At 36.3% G+C, this 18,583-nt stretch overlaps 1 protein-coding gene across 5 annotated transcripts in view; it reads left to right on the top strand.

The window, feature by feature from the left end:
• Nucleotides 1-18,583, top strand: part of LOC126880259 (craniofacial development protein 2-like) — a 701,034-nt gene that overhangs the window by 264,962 nt on the left and 417,489 nt on the right. For all 5 annotated transcript variants that reach the window (XR_007696523.1, XM_050644031.1, XM_050644029.1 and 2 more), the window contains exons 2-3: nt 1,660-1,867; nt 1,968-2,189. Coding sequence is in view for 4 of the 5 variants with exons in the window: in XM_050644031.1 (XP_050499988.1) it covers nt 1,667-1,867; nt 1,968-2,189 (423 nt within the window). In the remaining variant the exon portion in view is untranslated. The remainder of the gene's footprint in view (nt 1-1,659; nt 1,868-1,967; nt 2,190-18,583) is intronic.

Raw genomic sequence — 18,583 nt, 5'->3', positions numbered from 1 at the left:
AGAAAGTTCATTAGATTTCCAGAAAAACGGAAGATTTGACAACAATGTAATTACCACTATAATGTCGGCCGTATTAGAGTACCCTTACCCACCAAAATTTTCAAGCGGTTTTCGAGAAATTTCCGTGTTTCCATACTTTATTGTTTCCATACATTATGACATTATTCAAAATTCTTAAGGATTTTAACATTTAGTCGTATTATTAATCTTCCGACACGAGTTTTTCCAAGCTCAACTTGATTCACTGATTGAAAGATGTTTTTCAACTAAAGTTCAAGTTTTTTTAGCCAAAAAAACAAGTTGGTAATACCTAAAATTTAAACCTTACATTAGTATTATCTCTATTTCACTAGTTTTATTGGATTTTAAAGTTACGTGTTAAATGCTGGGAGAAATACTGAAAAACTGTTTTTAAGATATTGAACACGTTAGCGTCTACATGGTAAATTATATCTATTGGTAGGGCTTGTTAAGTTATTGATTTTTAAGGTTATGTAAAAAAACAGAAAAATGTGTTTGTCTCAAATTTTGAGTATGTTACTAATCTAATTGGGATTTTTCGATGACCACGGTCTCCGTACGTGACGTGACCATAGTGGGTTTCGCTTACCTTATCATTGCCGTTTTGATTATTATTATTTATTGAAGTTATACTTCTTTACGACCGAGGGTGAAATTTTATAATTCCCTGGCGCATGCGCAGACAGGCAGTATGTAGTTCGTTGCTAATCTTTCAAATTATGTATGTATCAGCGCAAATAAGTCATTAAAAGAATATATTAGTGTTTTTAATAAATGTATTATTTATTATAATTTTTGTGTCTTTGGATTTGTCTTCCTCGGGAATAAAATATTTTATAATAATAGTAAGTATATGTACTATAAATTTTAAAGTATTTTTTATACTTCACTTGGTCTATTCAATTTGCCAGTATGTATGAGAAATCTTGTAACCTGTCAAAGCAAAGGGAGTATAGCTCAGTGGTAGAGCGTTTGACCGGAGATCGAGAGGTCCCCGGTTCAAATCCGTTTGTTATCTGTTTTTTTTTATTTTTAGTATTGTTTTATTAAAAATTTTTGAAAAGTAGAAAGTATAAATTTGTTTAATCTTTAAACACAAATAACCTGTTGAAAGTATATTTATTTCGTTGAAATCATATAATAGAAGTATAACTTTTTACGTGTGTACAAAGTACACACACACATTCTTTTTTTTTATATTGTCATACTGACATTCTTTCCTTCCCCAATCTGGTGGTATATTCCTATCGTCATCTATTTCCATTTTGTGTTACACACACACTACAAAAGTAATAAGTCAATAGACCCAGCTACTGTTAAAATCTGGTAATAATAATTCACACTGCATAATTGATTTCGGTGTACACTTAATTAATGTTAACACCGACAATTAAACTATAACGAATAAGTGAAGAAAACCCCTTAAAATTGATATTTTCTTCAGATAATACTTCCAAATATCCGTTTTTTAATTTGACGTTTATTTGACACTCGAACTTATTGTTTGTATAATAAATTTTGTCAAAAATGGTAAATAAAAATATTACATTAACGTCAAATATGTCATATGTATATCATATGTTTAACGTCAAATTTATAATCTTTTCGCATTAACGTTGTAGTTTCTTTTTGTTGCAGATAAAAAATGAATTTTACTCCGTTTGGCGTGCCTTTAACGGCTGCGCTGCCTGTGGCTACTCAATTTACCGCCGGAAAGATAACTCAAAACGTCACTACTCCTAACGGACAAGTAGTCGGTGTCTTGCAGGGTGGTGAAAACGGTGTACACTACATACGTCCATTAGATACCAATGCCTTTGCTACTGCAGCCTCTCAACAAAATCAGGTAACGTGATAACTTTCGACTAAGGTTTTAACTGTTAATTGTTCCCAAAATCAAATTTGTTTCCTAAGACACAATACTTATTTGCTTGCGTTTATTTTAGGGAACACAAATCATAACGCTGCCTATAACAATGCCAGGTGCTAAACCTGGAGACCCCCAACAAACTGTGCAGATACAAGTAGTGAATCCTCAACCGACGCCCGTATCCCAAGCAAGTCCTGCCAGTTCACCTAAGTATCAGATTTCTCAAATACCAATGTTCAGCCAAGGTGCTACTGTACTCACTGTTGCCTACAATTCCAACCAGGAAGGAATCCAGATTGTAAGTATAAATTTACGCAATGAAGAACAAAATTATGGCACTTAGTATTTCATAAACTTGAGCTGGATAGCTCAGGCGGTAGGATGTCTGACTTCTATGCAGAACGCCAGTGATCGAATCCGAGCACCGGCGAGAACATCCTATAGTCCGTCCCACCTTGACTTGAGTATAAGGAACATAGGCCATGCAGTCCTTATGAGAGTTTTTAGCGCGGAGATAATGTCGGTAAAGTCAGCAGCACCACTTTTTAAGGCCAAATTCAGACCAAGACTATATTTATTTTATTGCTAATTTATTACGCAAAGAAAAAATTTATTGCTCTAGCCGTTTCCGAGAAACAGTGGGTGCTGCAACCTATATCTCGGCAATGAAAAGGAGTACAGGGCCCATTTTAACGGCATATTTTATTGCTAATTAATTGCTCGTGGTTGGTATATTAACCAATCCCGAAAACGTACCCCATCATCCCCTAGCGTAAAACTCACCCCCAAAAAGATGATGAAAATCGAAAATTCAACTCCCAAGGAATTAATTGCTAATTTCTTACTAATTTATTACGGAAAGAAAAAAAATATTGCTGAAGCCGTTTCCGAGAAACAGTAGGTGCTGCTAGCTTTACGGTAAAGCTAGCAGCACCCAACCTATATCTCGGCAATGAAAAGGAGTACAGGGCCCATTTTAACGGCATATTTTATTGCTAATTAATTGCTCTTGATTGATATATCAACCAATCCCGAAAACCTACCCCATCATCCCCTAGCGTAAAACTCACCCCCAAAAAGATGATGAAGATCGAAAATTCAACTCCAAGGAATTAATTGCTAATTTATTACGCAAAGAAAAAATTTATTGCTGTAGCCGTTTCCGAGAAACAGTAGGTGCTGCTAGCTTTACGGTAAAGCTAGCAGCACCCAACCTATATCTCGGCAATGAAAAGGAGTACAGGGTCCATTTTAACGGCATATTTTATTGCTAATTAATTGCTCTTGATGAAAAACTACCCCATCATCCCTTAGCGCAGAACTCACCCCCGAAAAAATTGGGAAACCCGATAAATTCAACAGCAGGGAATTAATTACTAATTTATTACGGAAAGAAAAAAATTATTGCTGTAGCCGTTTACGAGAAACAGTGGGTGCTGCTAACTTTACGGTAAAGCTAGCAGCACCCATCCTATATCTCGGCATTAAAAGGGGTACAGAGCCCATCTTGGCGACATATTGTATTGTAAGTAATTGCTGTTGATTGCTAAATTGACCAACCTTTAAAAACTACCCCATCCTCACCTAATACAAATATGTACACACTTTTTTACATAAAAACATTTTACTTTATCATAGTATAACAAATAAATCACAGTTAGATATTTCTTCAAATTTATTTTCATCGTTGGAGGTAGTTTTGGAATATCTTCTGCAATTTCATTTTGTATTAGTAATACAGTATTACCGCATGTATGAGCTGAACGTCAAATACAACGAAATAATAGATTTTGAAAAGCGTAGTCGAATGTCATAAATTATAATTACCAATTTTTTACTTTAGTATTATGTAAAAAACTTATACAGAAGTAAAAACTTCAAATGGTATAAAATCGTTTGTTAAAAACTATCTAAAATGTAATCCAAATGGATTGCAAAACGTTTCGTTCTAATTCAGAACATCTTCAGTGCATTCTGCTGAGTAGTTTGAAACTAGCACACTATTTAAAGTGGTAACCCCATAATATATGTTTTACATATTATATTAATAGAATATGATGACTACAAGTCGATGTTGTTAGATATAAAAGAATACATGCTCAAAGGGCAACATGTTTCCCTGCTAGAGATGTTGAAAAAGTATCTATTCGTTACAAAGTACTCGTTACTTTGATTACTCTGATTACTTCGTACCAATCGTATCAGAGCAAGTAACGACTATTGTATCTACTTTGATTACTCTGATTACTTCGTACCAATCGTATCAAAGCGAGTAACGACTATTGTATCTACAACCAGTACACTTGATTACTTTCTACCAATCGTATCCCAGCGAGCAACGCATGGGACCGGTATTGTACGAGTGTTATCGAATATCGTTATCGGTATGAAGCGTTTTACGGGTGTGAGGGTGAGGAGAAGATAGAAGATGAAACAGAGAGAGGTATAATGGTATACGTAAAATATGTAATGTATGTCATTAACAAAGATCGAATGCGAGAACCCTATATTTTTATCTAGATCTATCTCTATACCTATACAAAATACCTACTTACTGAGAAATACGGTTCTTGATATGATTACCGGTACTCGAATACAAAAGTAATCATAGTAATCAAATCATTTTTATCCCTTAAACAGATCGGTGAAGGTCGTTGTTATATCGGAATACCTATACAAAATACCTACCTACTGAGAAATACGATTCTCGATATGATTACCGGTACTCAAATACAAAAGTAATCATAGTAATCGAAGTAACGAATACTGTAAATGATTACTTTATACAAAAGTAACTAAGATAACTATGTATAATCAACATCACTATTCCCTGCTCGAAAATGCTAGGTAATGCGAGTTGTACGGGCACAGACCAACTGTGGTTCCAGGGAGCCGAGAATTTAAAAAAATAGAAATTTAAATATTTTCAGTTCAAATGTTTTTAGTTTCAAACACACACACACACACACATATATATATATATATATATATATATATATATATATATATATATATATATATATATATATATATATATATATATATATATATATATATATATATATATATGTTCGGAAAGGTTTCCGCGGTTAATACAATGAAACTTAGAGCTAAAATCAATATCAACAAAAGAATTAATATTAAAATTAAACTCACCAGGCTTCCGGGTTGAACCGCGTCGTTGGTTTCTAGGCCGAGCTTTCGACGTCCTCTCTGACGTCATCTTCAGGGCTTCCGGGGTCTCAGTCTCCTGAGGCTCCAGACACTACACTCACTACTCACTACTTCACTACTCACTGCAATACTGTTGTTGCTGACGCTGGGGCGGTCATTTATACCGTGGACTGATGTGACTGACGTGGCTGTCGATGACGTGGCGGAGTGGGAATTAGCGCGAAGACTATTTGGAGTGGCGCGAAGATTTTTGACGGCTGGAATTGTATTTGTAGATGGAGCGGACGATGTTTTCTTTAGGAGGGGTCTCCAAGTCGAAGGTAAACGGATGCCGTCATCTCTTTTATTGAGACAACTTGGCCGTTTTTCGATTTCTATGGCTTCTCGGATAATCCTTTGTTTATAGAAGCGGATGGGGGCTATGGTTCTGGAGTTTTCAAAGTCAATTTTGTGACCTGTATGAAGATGGTGTTGGCCTAGGGCTGAAACTGAATCGGAATTGCGAACAGATATGGAATGTTCATAAATCCTATTTTGGAACATTCCATATCTGTTCGCAATTCCGATTCAGTTTCAGCCCTAGGCCAACACCATCTTCATACAGGTCACAAAATTGACTTTGAAAACTCCAGAACCATAGCCCCCATCCGCTTCTATAAACAAAGGATTATCCGAGAAGCCATAGAAATCGAAAAACGGCCAAGTGGTCTCAATAAAAGAGATGACGGCATCCGTTTACCTTCGACTTGGAGACCCCTCCTAAAGAAAACATCGTCCGCTCCATCTACAAATACAATTCCAGCCGTCAAAAATCTTCGCGCCACTCCAAATAGTCTTCGCGCTAATTCCCACTCCGCCACGTCATCGACAGCCACGTCAGTCACATCAGTCCACGGTATAAATGACCGCCCCAGCGTCAGCAACAACAGTATTGCAGTGAGTAGTGAAGTAGTGAGTGTAGTGTCTGGAGCCTCAGGAGACTGAGACCCCGGAAGCCCTGAAGATGACGTCAGAGAGGACGTCGAAAGCTCGGCCTAGAAACCAACGACGCGGTTCAACCCGGAAGCCTGGTGAGTTTAATTTTAATATTAATTCTTTTGTTGATATTGATTTTAGCTTTAAGTTTCATATATATATATATATATATATATATATATATATATATATATATATATATATATATATATATATATATATGTTCGGAAAGGTTTCCGCGGTTAATACAATGAAACTTAAAGCTAATATCAATATCAACAAAAGAATTAATATTAAAATTAAACTCACCAGGCTTCCGGGTTGAACCGCGTCGTTGGTTTCTAGGCCGAGCTTTCGACGTCCTCTCTGACGTCATCTTCAGGGCTTCCGGGGTCTCAGTCTCCTGAGGCTCCAGACACTACACTCACTACTTCACTACTCACTGCAATACTGTTGTTGCTGACGCTGGGGCGGTCATTTATACCGTGGACTGACGTGGCTGTCGATGACGTGGCGGAGTGGGAATTAGCGCGAAGACTATTTGGAGTGGCGCGAAGATTTTTGACGGCGGGAATTGTATTTGTAGATGGAGCGGACGATGTTTTCTTTAGGAGGGGTCTCCAAGTCGAAGGTAAACGGATGCCGTCATCTCTTTTATTGAGACCACTTGGCCGTTTTTCGATTTCTATGGCTTCTCGGATAATCCTTTGTTTATAGAAGCGGATGGGGGCTATGGTTCTGGAGTTTTCAAAGTCAATTTTGTGACCTGTATGAAGATGGTGTTGGCCTAGGGCTGAAACTGAATCGGAATTGCGAACAGATATGGAATGTTCATAAATCCTATTTTGGATTCTACGATTGGTTTGTCCTATGTAAGATCGGGGGCAGTCTGCACAAGGAATTTCATAAACTCCGTGTTGTTCATTTGGAATGTTGTCTTTGACGGATCGGACAAGAGATGAAAGTTTTTGTTGGGTAAATACTGTTTTTATGCCTCGTGGTTTAAGAATTCTGTCTATTTTGTCAGTAACACCTTTTATATAGGGAAGAAAAGCTTTCATATGATCAGGATCTGACTCTTTGGGTTGTGATTGAGCGGGAGATTGAAGTTTATGGATGCTCCTATCGATGTGATTTTCGCGGTAACCGTTTTGGATGAGGGCTTGTTTTAAAGAAGAGAGTTCAGTAGATCTACTTGCATCATCGGAAAGACGGATTGATCTGGAGACAAGAGTATTAATGACTGAATTAATTTGAGAAGGTGGGTGATGAGAGTTGCCATGCAAGTAGCGGTTGGTATGGGTGGGTTTTCGATAAACAGAGTGATGAAAACCTTGTGATTGGTTCTTTTTAATAAGAACGTCGAGAAACGGTAAGGGTGAGTTAGTCTCCATCTCCATCGTGAACTGGATACTGGGATGTATACCATTCAGATGGGTCTGAAAAGACGCTAAAGCATCCCTGCCGTGGGGCCAAATGACGAATGTATCGTCAACATATCGTAGCCAACATGTGGGTTTGAGCGTAGATGTGGATAGTGCTCGGGTCTCAAAATCTTCCATAAAGATATTAGCAATTACTGGAGAGAGTGGTGAGCCCATTGGGGCACCATTTATTTGTCTGTAGAATTGATTTTGGAAGATGAAATAAGTGTTGGACATGCAATGTTTAATGAGAGATAAGTGGTCTTGCTGGATACTGTGTTTCGTTTCCAGAATATTTAGGGTGTCATCTATAGGAATGTTAGTAAAAAGTGAAACGATGTCGAAACTTACTAGAATGTCTGAGGGTGAGATAGGATATTCTTTGAGAAGTTCGATGAAATGAACATAATTTTTGACGAAAGATGAGGCATTTTCGGCGAAAGGTTGTAGAGTTTTGGTTAGATATTTTGCCAAAGGTTGTGTCGGACAGTTGTATGCACTGACAATGGGGCGTAGAGGAAGATCGGGTTTATGAATTTTTGGTAGGCCATATATTCGAGGTGTTCTAGAAGACTTTTCACGAGGAATTAAAGTTTGTTTTACGGCAAGAGGAAGAGAAGTTTTATTGATGATGGTTTTTGTTGTTTTTTCCAAATTTTTTTCCAGATTATGGGACAGTTTCGACCGTATAAACACACAAACAGCCCTAAATACTTTCGAGTCTAAGACAAACTCAAAAGCGCAAATTAGCTCATCTAATTACCCAACAACTTCCAAAACCCAGAACTTTGAAACCCACCACAGTGGTTCACAACTTTTCTGATACCCCCATTTCTACTATTGCCACTCAAGCTTTAGCAAAAGGTTTCAATTATTCTGTTACCCCCAAACCACATCCCAATTGAGACAATCATCTGTCAAACTGAGGAAGCTATCTCTCATTTACCTTCTGAAGATGCTGAAATAGTCAGACAAGACGTCGCTAGAGTTCTTAGGAACTCAAAGCCCCCTACTCCAAACATTAGTCAATCTGAGAGAAAAGCCCTGAAAGAACTTCAAGTAAATCCAGATCTAGTCATTCTTCCTGCCGATAAAGGAAACGCCACTGTCATCCTAAACACTTCTTCTTACATCGATAAGCTCTCAAATCTCATTAACACCCCCGACTACAAGCCAGTTTCTAATAATCCCACAACCAATTTGGAAAAAACAACAAAAACCATCATCAATAAAACTTCTCTTCCTCTTGCCGTAAAACAAACTTTAATTCCTCGTGAAAAGTCTTCTAGAACACCTCGAATATATGGCCTACCCAAAATTCATAAACCCGATCTTCCTCTACGCCCCATTGTCAGTGCATACAACTGTCCGACACAACCTTTGGCAAAATATCTAGCCAAAACTCTACAACCTTTCGCCGAAAATGCCTCATCTTTCGTCAAAAATTCTTTTCATTTCATCGAACTTCTCAAACAATATCCTATCTCACCCTCAGACATTCTAGTAAGTTTCGACATCGTTTCACTTTTTACTAATATTCCTATAGATGACACCCTAAATATTCTGGAAACGAAACACAGTATCCAGCAAGACCACTTATCTCTCATTAAACATTGCATGTCCAACACTTATTTCATCTTCCAAAATCAATTCTACAGACAAATAAATGGTGCCCCAATGGGCTCACCACTCTCTCCAGTAATTGCTAATATCTTTATGGAAGATTTTGAGACCCGAGCACTATCCACATCTACGCTCAAACCCACATGTTGGCTACGATATGTTGACGATACATTCGTCATTTGGCCCCACGGCAGGGATGCTTTAGCGTCTTTTCATACCCATCTGAATGGTATACATCCCAGTATCCAGTTCACGATGGAGATGGAGACTAACTCATCCTTACCGTTTCTCGACGTTCTTATTAAGAAGAACCAATCACAAGGTTTTCATCACTCTGTTTATCGAAAACCCACCCATACCAACCGCTACTTGCATGGCAACTCTCATCACCCACCTTCTCAAATTAATTCAGTCATTAATACTCTTGTCTCCAGATCAATCCGTCTTTCCGATGATGCAAGTAGATCTACTGAACTCTCTTCTTTAAAACAAGCCCTCATCCAAAACGGTTACCGCGAAAATCACATCGATAGGAGCATCCATAAACTTCAATCTCCCGCTCAATCACAACCCAAAGAGTCAGATCCTGATCATACGAAAGCTTTTCTTCCCTATATAAAAGATGTTACTGACAAAATCGACAGAATTCTTAAACCACGAGGAATAAAAACAGTATTTACCCCCCAACAAAAACTTTCATCTCTTGTCCGATCCGTCAAAGACAACATTCCAAATGAACAACACGGAGTTTATGAAATTCCTTGTGCAGACTGCCCCCGATCTTACATAGGACAAACCAATCGTAGAATCCAAAATAGGATTTATGAACATTCCATATCTGTTCGCAATTCCGATTCAGTTTCAGCCCTAGGCCAACACCATCTTCATACAGGTCACAAAATTGACTTTGAAAACTCCAGAACCATAGCCCCCATCCGCTTCTATAAACAAAGGATTATCCGAGAAGCCATAGAAATCGAAAAACGGCCAAGTGGTCTCAATAAAAGAGATGACGGCATCCGTTTACCTTCGACTTGGAGACCCCTCCTAAAGAAAACATCGTCCGCTCCATCTACAAATACAATTCCCGCCGTCAAAAATCTTCGCGCCACTCCAAATAGTCTTCGCGCTAATTCCCACTCCGCCACGTCATCGACAGCCACGTCAGTCATATCAGTCCACGGTATAAATGACCGCCCCAGCGTCAGCAACAACAGTATTGCAGTGAGTAGTGAAGTAGTGAGTGTAGTGTCTGGAGCCTCAGGAGACTGAGACCCCGGAAGCCCTGAAGATGACGTCAGAGAGGACGTCGAAAGCTCGGCCTAGAAACCAACGACGCGGTTCAACCCGGAAGCCTGGTGAGTTTAATTTTAATATTAATTCTTTTGTTGATATTGATTTTAGCTTTAAGTTTCATATATATATATATATATATATATATATATATATATATATATATATATATATATATATATATATATATATATACATATATATACATATATATTTAAAAACATAAGATGTAGGTCTTTGAAACACACTCAGTGAACCAAAGATCCAAGGTTATTGGTTTAACGACCACTCGTACGAAATCAAATAGATGAAATAGAGAATGTGGAAAAATCCCCTTACGAACAATTCACACATCCACCATTTCGGGCTGGGAAAAATTTTTCGAATAGAATCAAAGATCCAAACACCAGTTCTTAGAAATGTGTTTCGCCCTCTTCAACCTCTCTGGGCTCGTCGGTAAAGACAAGAGGTTGAATATCTTTAGACACATTCTAATCAAAAAACAACATTCGAGACCTAGACATAGAAGGTGCGTAAGTCTACGGCAAATCCGACAATGACAGTCTCAAGTTTTAATTCCCTAATTACTTAAAGTAAGTAAAATATATGTTTAAAAACATAAGATGTAGATCTTTGAAACACACTCAGTGAACCAAAGATCCAAGGTTATTGGTTTAACGACCACTCGTACGAAATCAAATAGATGAAATAGAGAATGTGGAAAAATCCCCTTACGAACAATTCACACATCCACCATTTCGGGCTGGGAAAAATTTTTCGAATAGAATCAAAGATCCAAACACCAGTTCTTAGAAATGTGTTTCCCCCTCTTCAACCTCTCTGGGCTCGTCGGTAAAGACAAGAGGTTGAATATCTTTAGACACATTCTAATCAAAAAACAACATTCGAGACCTAGACATAGAAGGTGCGTAAGTCTACGGCAAATCCGACAATGACAGTCTCAAGTTTTAATTCCCTAATTACTTAAAGTAAGTAAAATATATGTTTAAAAACATAAGATGTAGATCTTTGAAACACACTCAGTGAACCAAAGATCCAAGGTTATTGGTTTAACGACCACTCGTACGAAATCAAATAGATGAAATAGAGAATGTGGAAAAATCCCCTTACGAACAATTCACACATCCACCATTTCGGGCTGGGAAAAATTTTTCGAATAGAATCAAAGATCCAAACACCAGTTCTTAGAAATGTGTTTCGCCCTCTTCAACCTCTCTGGGCTCGTCGGTAAAGACAAGAGGTTGAATATCTTTAGACACATTCTAATCAAAAAACAGCATTCGAGACCTAGACATAGAAGGTGCGTAAGTCTACGGCAAATCCGACAATGACAGTCTCAAGTTTTAATTCCCTAATTACTTAAAGTAAGTAAAATATATGTTTAAAAACATAAGATGTAGATCTTTGAAACACACTCAGTGAACCAAAGATCCAAGGTTATTGGTTTAACGACCACTCGTACGAAATCAAATAGATGAAATAGAGAATGTGGAAAAATCCCCTTACGAACAATTCACACATCCACCATTCCCAGCCCGAAATGGTGGATGTGTGAATTGTTCGTAAGGGGATTTTTCCACATTCTCTATTTCATCTATTTGATTTCGTACGAGTGGTCGTTAAACCAATAACCTTGGATCTTTGGTTCACTGAGTGTGTTTCAAAGATCTACATCTTATGTTTTTAAACATATATTTTACTTACTTTAAGTAATTAGGGAATTAAAACTTGAGACTGTCATTGTCGGATTTGCCGTAGACTTACGCACCTTCTATGTCTAGGTCTCGAATGTTGTTTTTTGATTAGAATGTGTCTAAAGATATTCAACCTCTTGTCTTTACCGACGAGCCCAGAGAGGTTGAAGAGGGCGAAACACATTTCTAAGAACTGGTGTTTGGATCTTTGATTCTATTCGAAAAATTTTTCCCAGCCCGAAATGGTGGATGTGTGAATTGTTCGTAAGGGGATTTTTCCACATTCTCTATTTCATCTATTTGATTTCGTACGAGTGGTCGTTAAACCAATAACCTTGGATCTTTGGTTCACTGAGTGTGTTTCAAAGATCTACATCTTATGTTTTTAAACATATATTTTACTTACTTTAAGTAATTAGGGAATTAAAACTTGAGACTGTCATTGTCGGATTTGCCGTAGACTTACGCACCTTCTATGTCTAGGTCTCGAATGTTGTTTTTTGATTAGAATGTGTCTAAAGATATTCAACCTCTTGTCTTTACCGACGAGCCCAGAGAGGTTGAAGAGGGCGAAACACATTTCTAAGAACTGGTGTTTGGATCTTTGATTCTATTCGAAAAATTTTTCCCAGCCCGAAATGGTGGATGTGTGAATTGTTCGTAAGGGGATTTTTCCACATTCTCTATTTCATCTATTTGATTTCGTACGAGTGGTCGTTAAACCAATAACCTTGGATCTTTGGTTCACTGAGTGTGTTTCAAAGATCTACATCTTATGTTTTTAAACATATATTTTACTTACTTTAAGTAATTAGGGAATTAAAACTTGAGACTGTCATTGTCGGATTTGCCGTAGACTTACGCACCTTCTATGTCTAGGTCTCGAATGTTGTTTTTTGATTAGAATGTGTCTAAAGATATTCAACCTCTTGTCTTTACCGACGAGCCCAGAGAGGTTGAAGAGGGCGAAACACATTTCTAAGAACTGGTGTTTGGATCTTTGATTCTATTCGAAAAATTTTTCCCAGCCCGAAATGGTGGATGTGTGAATTGTTCGTAAGGGGATTTTTCCACATTCTCTATTTCATCTATTTGATTTCGTACGAGTGGTCGTTAAACCAATAACCTTGGATCTTTGGTTCACTGAGTGTGTTTCAAAGATCTACATCTTATGTTTTTAAACATATATTTTACTTACTTTAAGTAATTAGGGAATTAAAACTTGAGACTGTCATTGTCGGATTTGCCGTAGACTTACGCACCTTCTATGTCTAGGTCTCGAATGTTGTTTTTTGATTAGAATGTGTCTAAAGATATTCAACCTCTTGTCTTTACCGACGAGCCCAGAGAGGTTGAAGAGGGCGAAACACATTTCTAAGAACTGGTGTTTGGATCTTTGATTCTATTCGAAAAATTTTTCCCAGCCCGAAATGGTGGATGTGTGAATTGTTCGTAAGGGGATTTTTCCACATTCTCTATTTCATCTATTTGATTTTATATATTATATATATATATATATATATATATATATATATATATATATATATATATATATATATATATATATATATATTATACACTTTCATTTTCATGCCATCTTCTTCTTTTGATTCCTATCCGTTTCGAATGTTGGAAATCATATTAGCAATCATAACCTTGCTAGCTGCGATTCGAAACAGTTCCATTAATATTCTCCCTCTACTGTGTCTTCGCTTACCTTTGACTGTACCTTGCAATTTGTACTGTAACGGTGCCGATTTCTCATATGTGTCCCAGATACTGCAGTTTTATGCGTTTAATGGTAAACACAATCTCCAATTCTTTTTTCATTCCTCCTAGAACCTCCTTGTTTATGATCCATTTCATGCCATCAGTATTTGTTTATTTAAACACTGCCAAAAAATTAATAAAAAACCACCATAAAGCTTAATTCTTCTAATGCTTCTATTATATTTTTGTCTATCGGGAAGTTTATCTGACAGATTAGATATTAGAGGTCTTTTCATTTCAGATAACTAATTATTGGGAAGTTTATATAACAGTATCCTTAGTATCTGTCTTTTCAGCTCCGGATAACTAGTTATCGGGAATTTTTTCTCTATCAGATATCTATTAGTATCTAATCTGTCAGATAAACTTCCTGATAACTAGTTATCCAGAGGTGAAAAGAGAGGGCTATAATGGATCGTAATGAACATATTTTAAACGATAAAAGATCAAACACCAATAGCATGTATATATTTATAAATTTATTATTTAAAACCTGCTAATAAGTCAGTCACCAATATAATATTTATATTTATTTATAAATTTATTAACAAACTGCAGTCCAATAAAAATAAAATTAGTTTAAGCTAGCTTTAAATGTCGAACAATATTTTTAAACAAACACACACACAATTTAGTTGCATTAGATTAGCTCCTGGTTGAAAATGTACTGCCACAGCTTCTAATATATCAATATCAACAGCACACTCATTTGCCAGTATTTTAACGTTTTCTCTATTATCTACTACAATATTATGTAAAACTGAACAAGCTGATATTATTCTTTGAACAAAAGGTAACTTGCATCTCATTACTTATGTTAAAATGGGAAATCTCTTCAAAATACCAAATGTTCTTTCAATAACAATTCTTGAAGGGATTTGTGATTGATTGTAAAACACAACTTCTGTCTGAATATTCTGCAATTGTGTCATTAGCTAGTTGTAGTTGAGGACTGGATATCCACTATTCCCTAATAATATATTCTCCAGAAATTCCCCATTTTATATACCCATAATGCAAAAGTATTTAAAAACTCCTAAAATAGTATTTCCAACTGCACTTCCATATTATTGAACGATGAGTATTATGGGCATGGGATATAATATGTTGTTCCCTAAACATCTTTAAATGACAAAATAATTAAATTTAACGTTTTACTCTTTTCAATTATCTTATTTTAATTTTTATCAACAAATGGAATTTTATAGGTTATTTTTATATTTACAAAAATATTTCATGTCATTTGTCAAAATAAAAGATTCCTTAACTGCGTTTGCAATACCACTCTTTTAGACCCCTTTTGGGGTATTTGTCCTTTATTAAAGTATCCTGTAATAAAGGATCCTTTATTTGCCGGTGGCAATAACTCTCTATTGTTTTGCAAGTATTCCGTTTTATTTTTTCAATGAAAAATATGGTCACAATGAAGGGATGACAGCCCAAAGCCTTGTCACGAAACCTTTAACATTTTCCGCCAAACTCATGGGCAAAGAGGAGCCATACAAGCCCATGAAAAAACATCATACCACAAGGAGTGAGTTCAGGTTGGGCGTTGGGCTGGATTTTCTACACAGTTATCGCAACCAGCAAAAGTCAGTCATTAACCAGATAGACTCTCAGAGGTCTAAACAGACACAAGAAAATAGAGAAAGACTACGAGCAATAGCAGAGTCTATAGAGCTCTTAGGTCGACAACATATTCCTCTAAGAGGCCATCGTGACGATGGTTTTCTGCTTGTGGACGAAGATGCTGGGCCTAGCTATAAAAGGAATTGTTAAGGTTTTAAGTCGCATCCGGAGATAAGACTCTAAACAATACTTATCCACAGCATCTTCCCGAGCAACATACATTAGTAGCACCAGTAAATAAATTGATATAAAAAAAATAAAATAAATTGATAACATGTGGTAAAGAAATAATTGAACAAATAATGAATCTGGGTCAAAGTGCAAATTATTACTTTGTTATAATTTGACGAAATGACCGACGTACCCCATGTGAAACATGTTTCTCTACATTTAAGATACATACACAGTAACAACACTTGTGAAGACTTGGTTAAGTTCATTGACGCTTATGAGAACATAAAAATAATTAGTGAAAATCAAGAAAGAGAGAAACAAGGCCTGACAGGAGAAGCATTGGGAAAATAGTATTAAACTTGTTTAAAAAACTGCACTTGGATCCGAAGAAATATGTAGGAATCGGTACTTTATTTATTTATTATTTTTTTTTTTTTAGTGAATTTGATGGCCTTGGCCGAGCCAATTAGCCAGACATTTTGTTATTTTAAAAACAAACAAATTTGATTTTTCAATCAGAGGAATTTTTTCTGTATTTCTAACTCTAAATACATAACAAACTAACATTATTATCTACAATTATTATCTAAATAATACTCTGTTTTGGTTGTTCATTTTTTTTTGTAAATTTTTATTTTTTTTTGTATTTTTTGTTGCATTTTTTTATATTGTTAATTTGTTTTTTTTTATTATTTTTTTTATTGTTATTTTTTATAAATTGTTTTTTTTTACTACGGTAAGACGTAAACCCGATTGATCCTCGCGGAGGTTTACATCTTCTTAGTTTTTTTTATTTTTTCTTTTTTTTTTTCTTTTCTTTTCTCTTTTTTTGTTCTTTTCTTTTTTCAATTATAATATACAATAATTATTTAAATCTACAGGGTTTAAAACAAAATAACAACAAAACAAACATGTTTGTTTTGTTTTAATGTTTTAACAAAATTTCTTAAATACAGGGTAAATTGTATTGCTACAATCTATATTTACAGTTTTTGACATGTTCGTAAATTGTTTTTAATATATTAATATCTTCAGAAAATATCAAATTGTTCAGGTAGACGGGAAGTGGAATTTTTAATATATTAAGATTATCATAAAATTTGTTTATATTTACTGATTGATGTGAACATTCGAGGAGAATATGTAGTAGATCACCTTCTTTTCCACACTCACAGTTAGGTGACTCTGTGAGACCCAAACTGTACATATGAAGGGGGGTAAGAGCATGATTACATCTCAATCTATTTATAACTCTTATGAAATGGCGATTTGATACAGAATGAAACCATCTTTTAATGGGAATTTCAGGCTGCATTTGTTTGTAATTACTACCAGTTCTCGTGTTTCGATAATACCTTTGCCAATTTTCTTTTTGGTGCTTTAATAATTCTTTCAATCGGTACTTTAATAATTCTTTAATAACGATAAGTTGTGAATGTCTTTATGGCACTCAAAAGTGTCTGAAAAGTGCCTTAAAACTCACCGTCACTGTAACCCTAATTTTTTAAAAATTACCCCCTGGTACCCTCCCCAAACAAAGTTTATGGCCCTTCCCGAAAATCGGCCCTGGATCCGCCCTTGGTAGTAATAGCCTTTAGGTTAACCTTGTATTATAATGTTGGTATTCGGGACATATCCGATACCGTATACCGTCCGGCGGATGATTAGTCACTGCCTTATGTCACTCGTTTGTTTACTCATTTCTTGTGCGGGATTGTTGTTGTTCAACTATTAATAAAGAACTATAATAACTGTCTCTGGCATTATTTATAATATTATACATGGTGTCAGGTGTTCATGTGATTAAAGGTAAAGTGACCAATTAAGAAGAAAATGGAAAATCTTGTTTTTAGACCACCTGAGCCTCTAAGTTTGGATGGCAATGTTTCGGCCAACTGGAGAAAGTTCTGGCAGAAATTTGAAATTTATTCGGAGGCCTCTGAATTAGCCGAGAAAACTGAGAAAAAGAAAGTTGCTTGTTATTTAAGTCTTGTAGGAGATGATGGATTGGAGTTGTACAATACATTTACCATTGAAGGTGATTTGACTCTTGAAAAATTAAAGGACAAGTTTGAGGCATATTGTGCACCCAAGAAAAATGTAATATTTGAAAGATTCTTGTTCAATAGTGTTGTGCAGAAAGAGGGTCAGTCTTTTGACTCATTCGTGACGGAACTTCGTAAAGCCATAAAAACCACAGAGTACCCGGATCAAGATAACATGTTAAGAGACAGGATAGTTATGGGCATTTTTGAAAAGGGCACCCAAGAACGATTGCTTAGAGAAACGTCTCTAACTCTACAAAAAACAATAAACGTTTGTCGTGCTTCAGAAACCAGCAAAAATTTATCAAAAGAGATGCAGGAGGTAGTACAGTTGAATGTGGTTAAGAAAATTGACCGCAAACCATCTAAGCAAGCAGATAGTGGTAGTGGTAACAGTAACAGCTCAGGTAACACAGAATCATGCAGGTTTTGTGGGTACTCTCACCCTCCAAGAAAGTGTCCGGCGTATAACAAAACGTGTGCCAAGTGCCAAGGGAGACATTATTTTGCTAATGTTTGCAAAAGTAAGGGAAAACTTGGATCGGACGAGGCAAGTGGGTCCAAATGAAGGGTACATCATGTCGAAGAACATGAACAGACTGACAGCGAAGGTGAAGAGTTTTATGTAAGCTCATTAGGCAGGCATGTTGGGGCGGTTCATGAGGGCAGCAACCGCATGTGGACAGAGGAGCTCCAGGTAAATGAGCGGAAAATCAAGTTCAAACTAGACACTGGTGCTGAGGTAAGCGTAATGCCATTAAATGTACTGAATCTGGTGTGCCCAGATGCTTGTTTGCTTAAGTCAAAAGTGATTCTAGTTTCATATGGTAGTATTGATTTTAAAACTAGATCTCTTGGTAAAGTTGCATT

The sequence above is a fragment of the Diabrotica virgifera genome, chromosome 2 (assembly GCF_917563875.1).
Source record: "Diabrotica virgifera virgifera chromosome 2, PGI_DIABVI_V3a".
Classification (NCBI taxonomy): Eukaryota; Metazoa; Arthropoda; class Insecta; order Coleoptera; family Chrysomelidae; genus Diabrotica; species Diabrotica virgifera.
The sequence above is the reverse complement of the archived record's forward strand: the minus strand, read 5'-3'. Positions and strand labels throughout refer to the sequence as shown.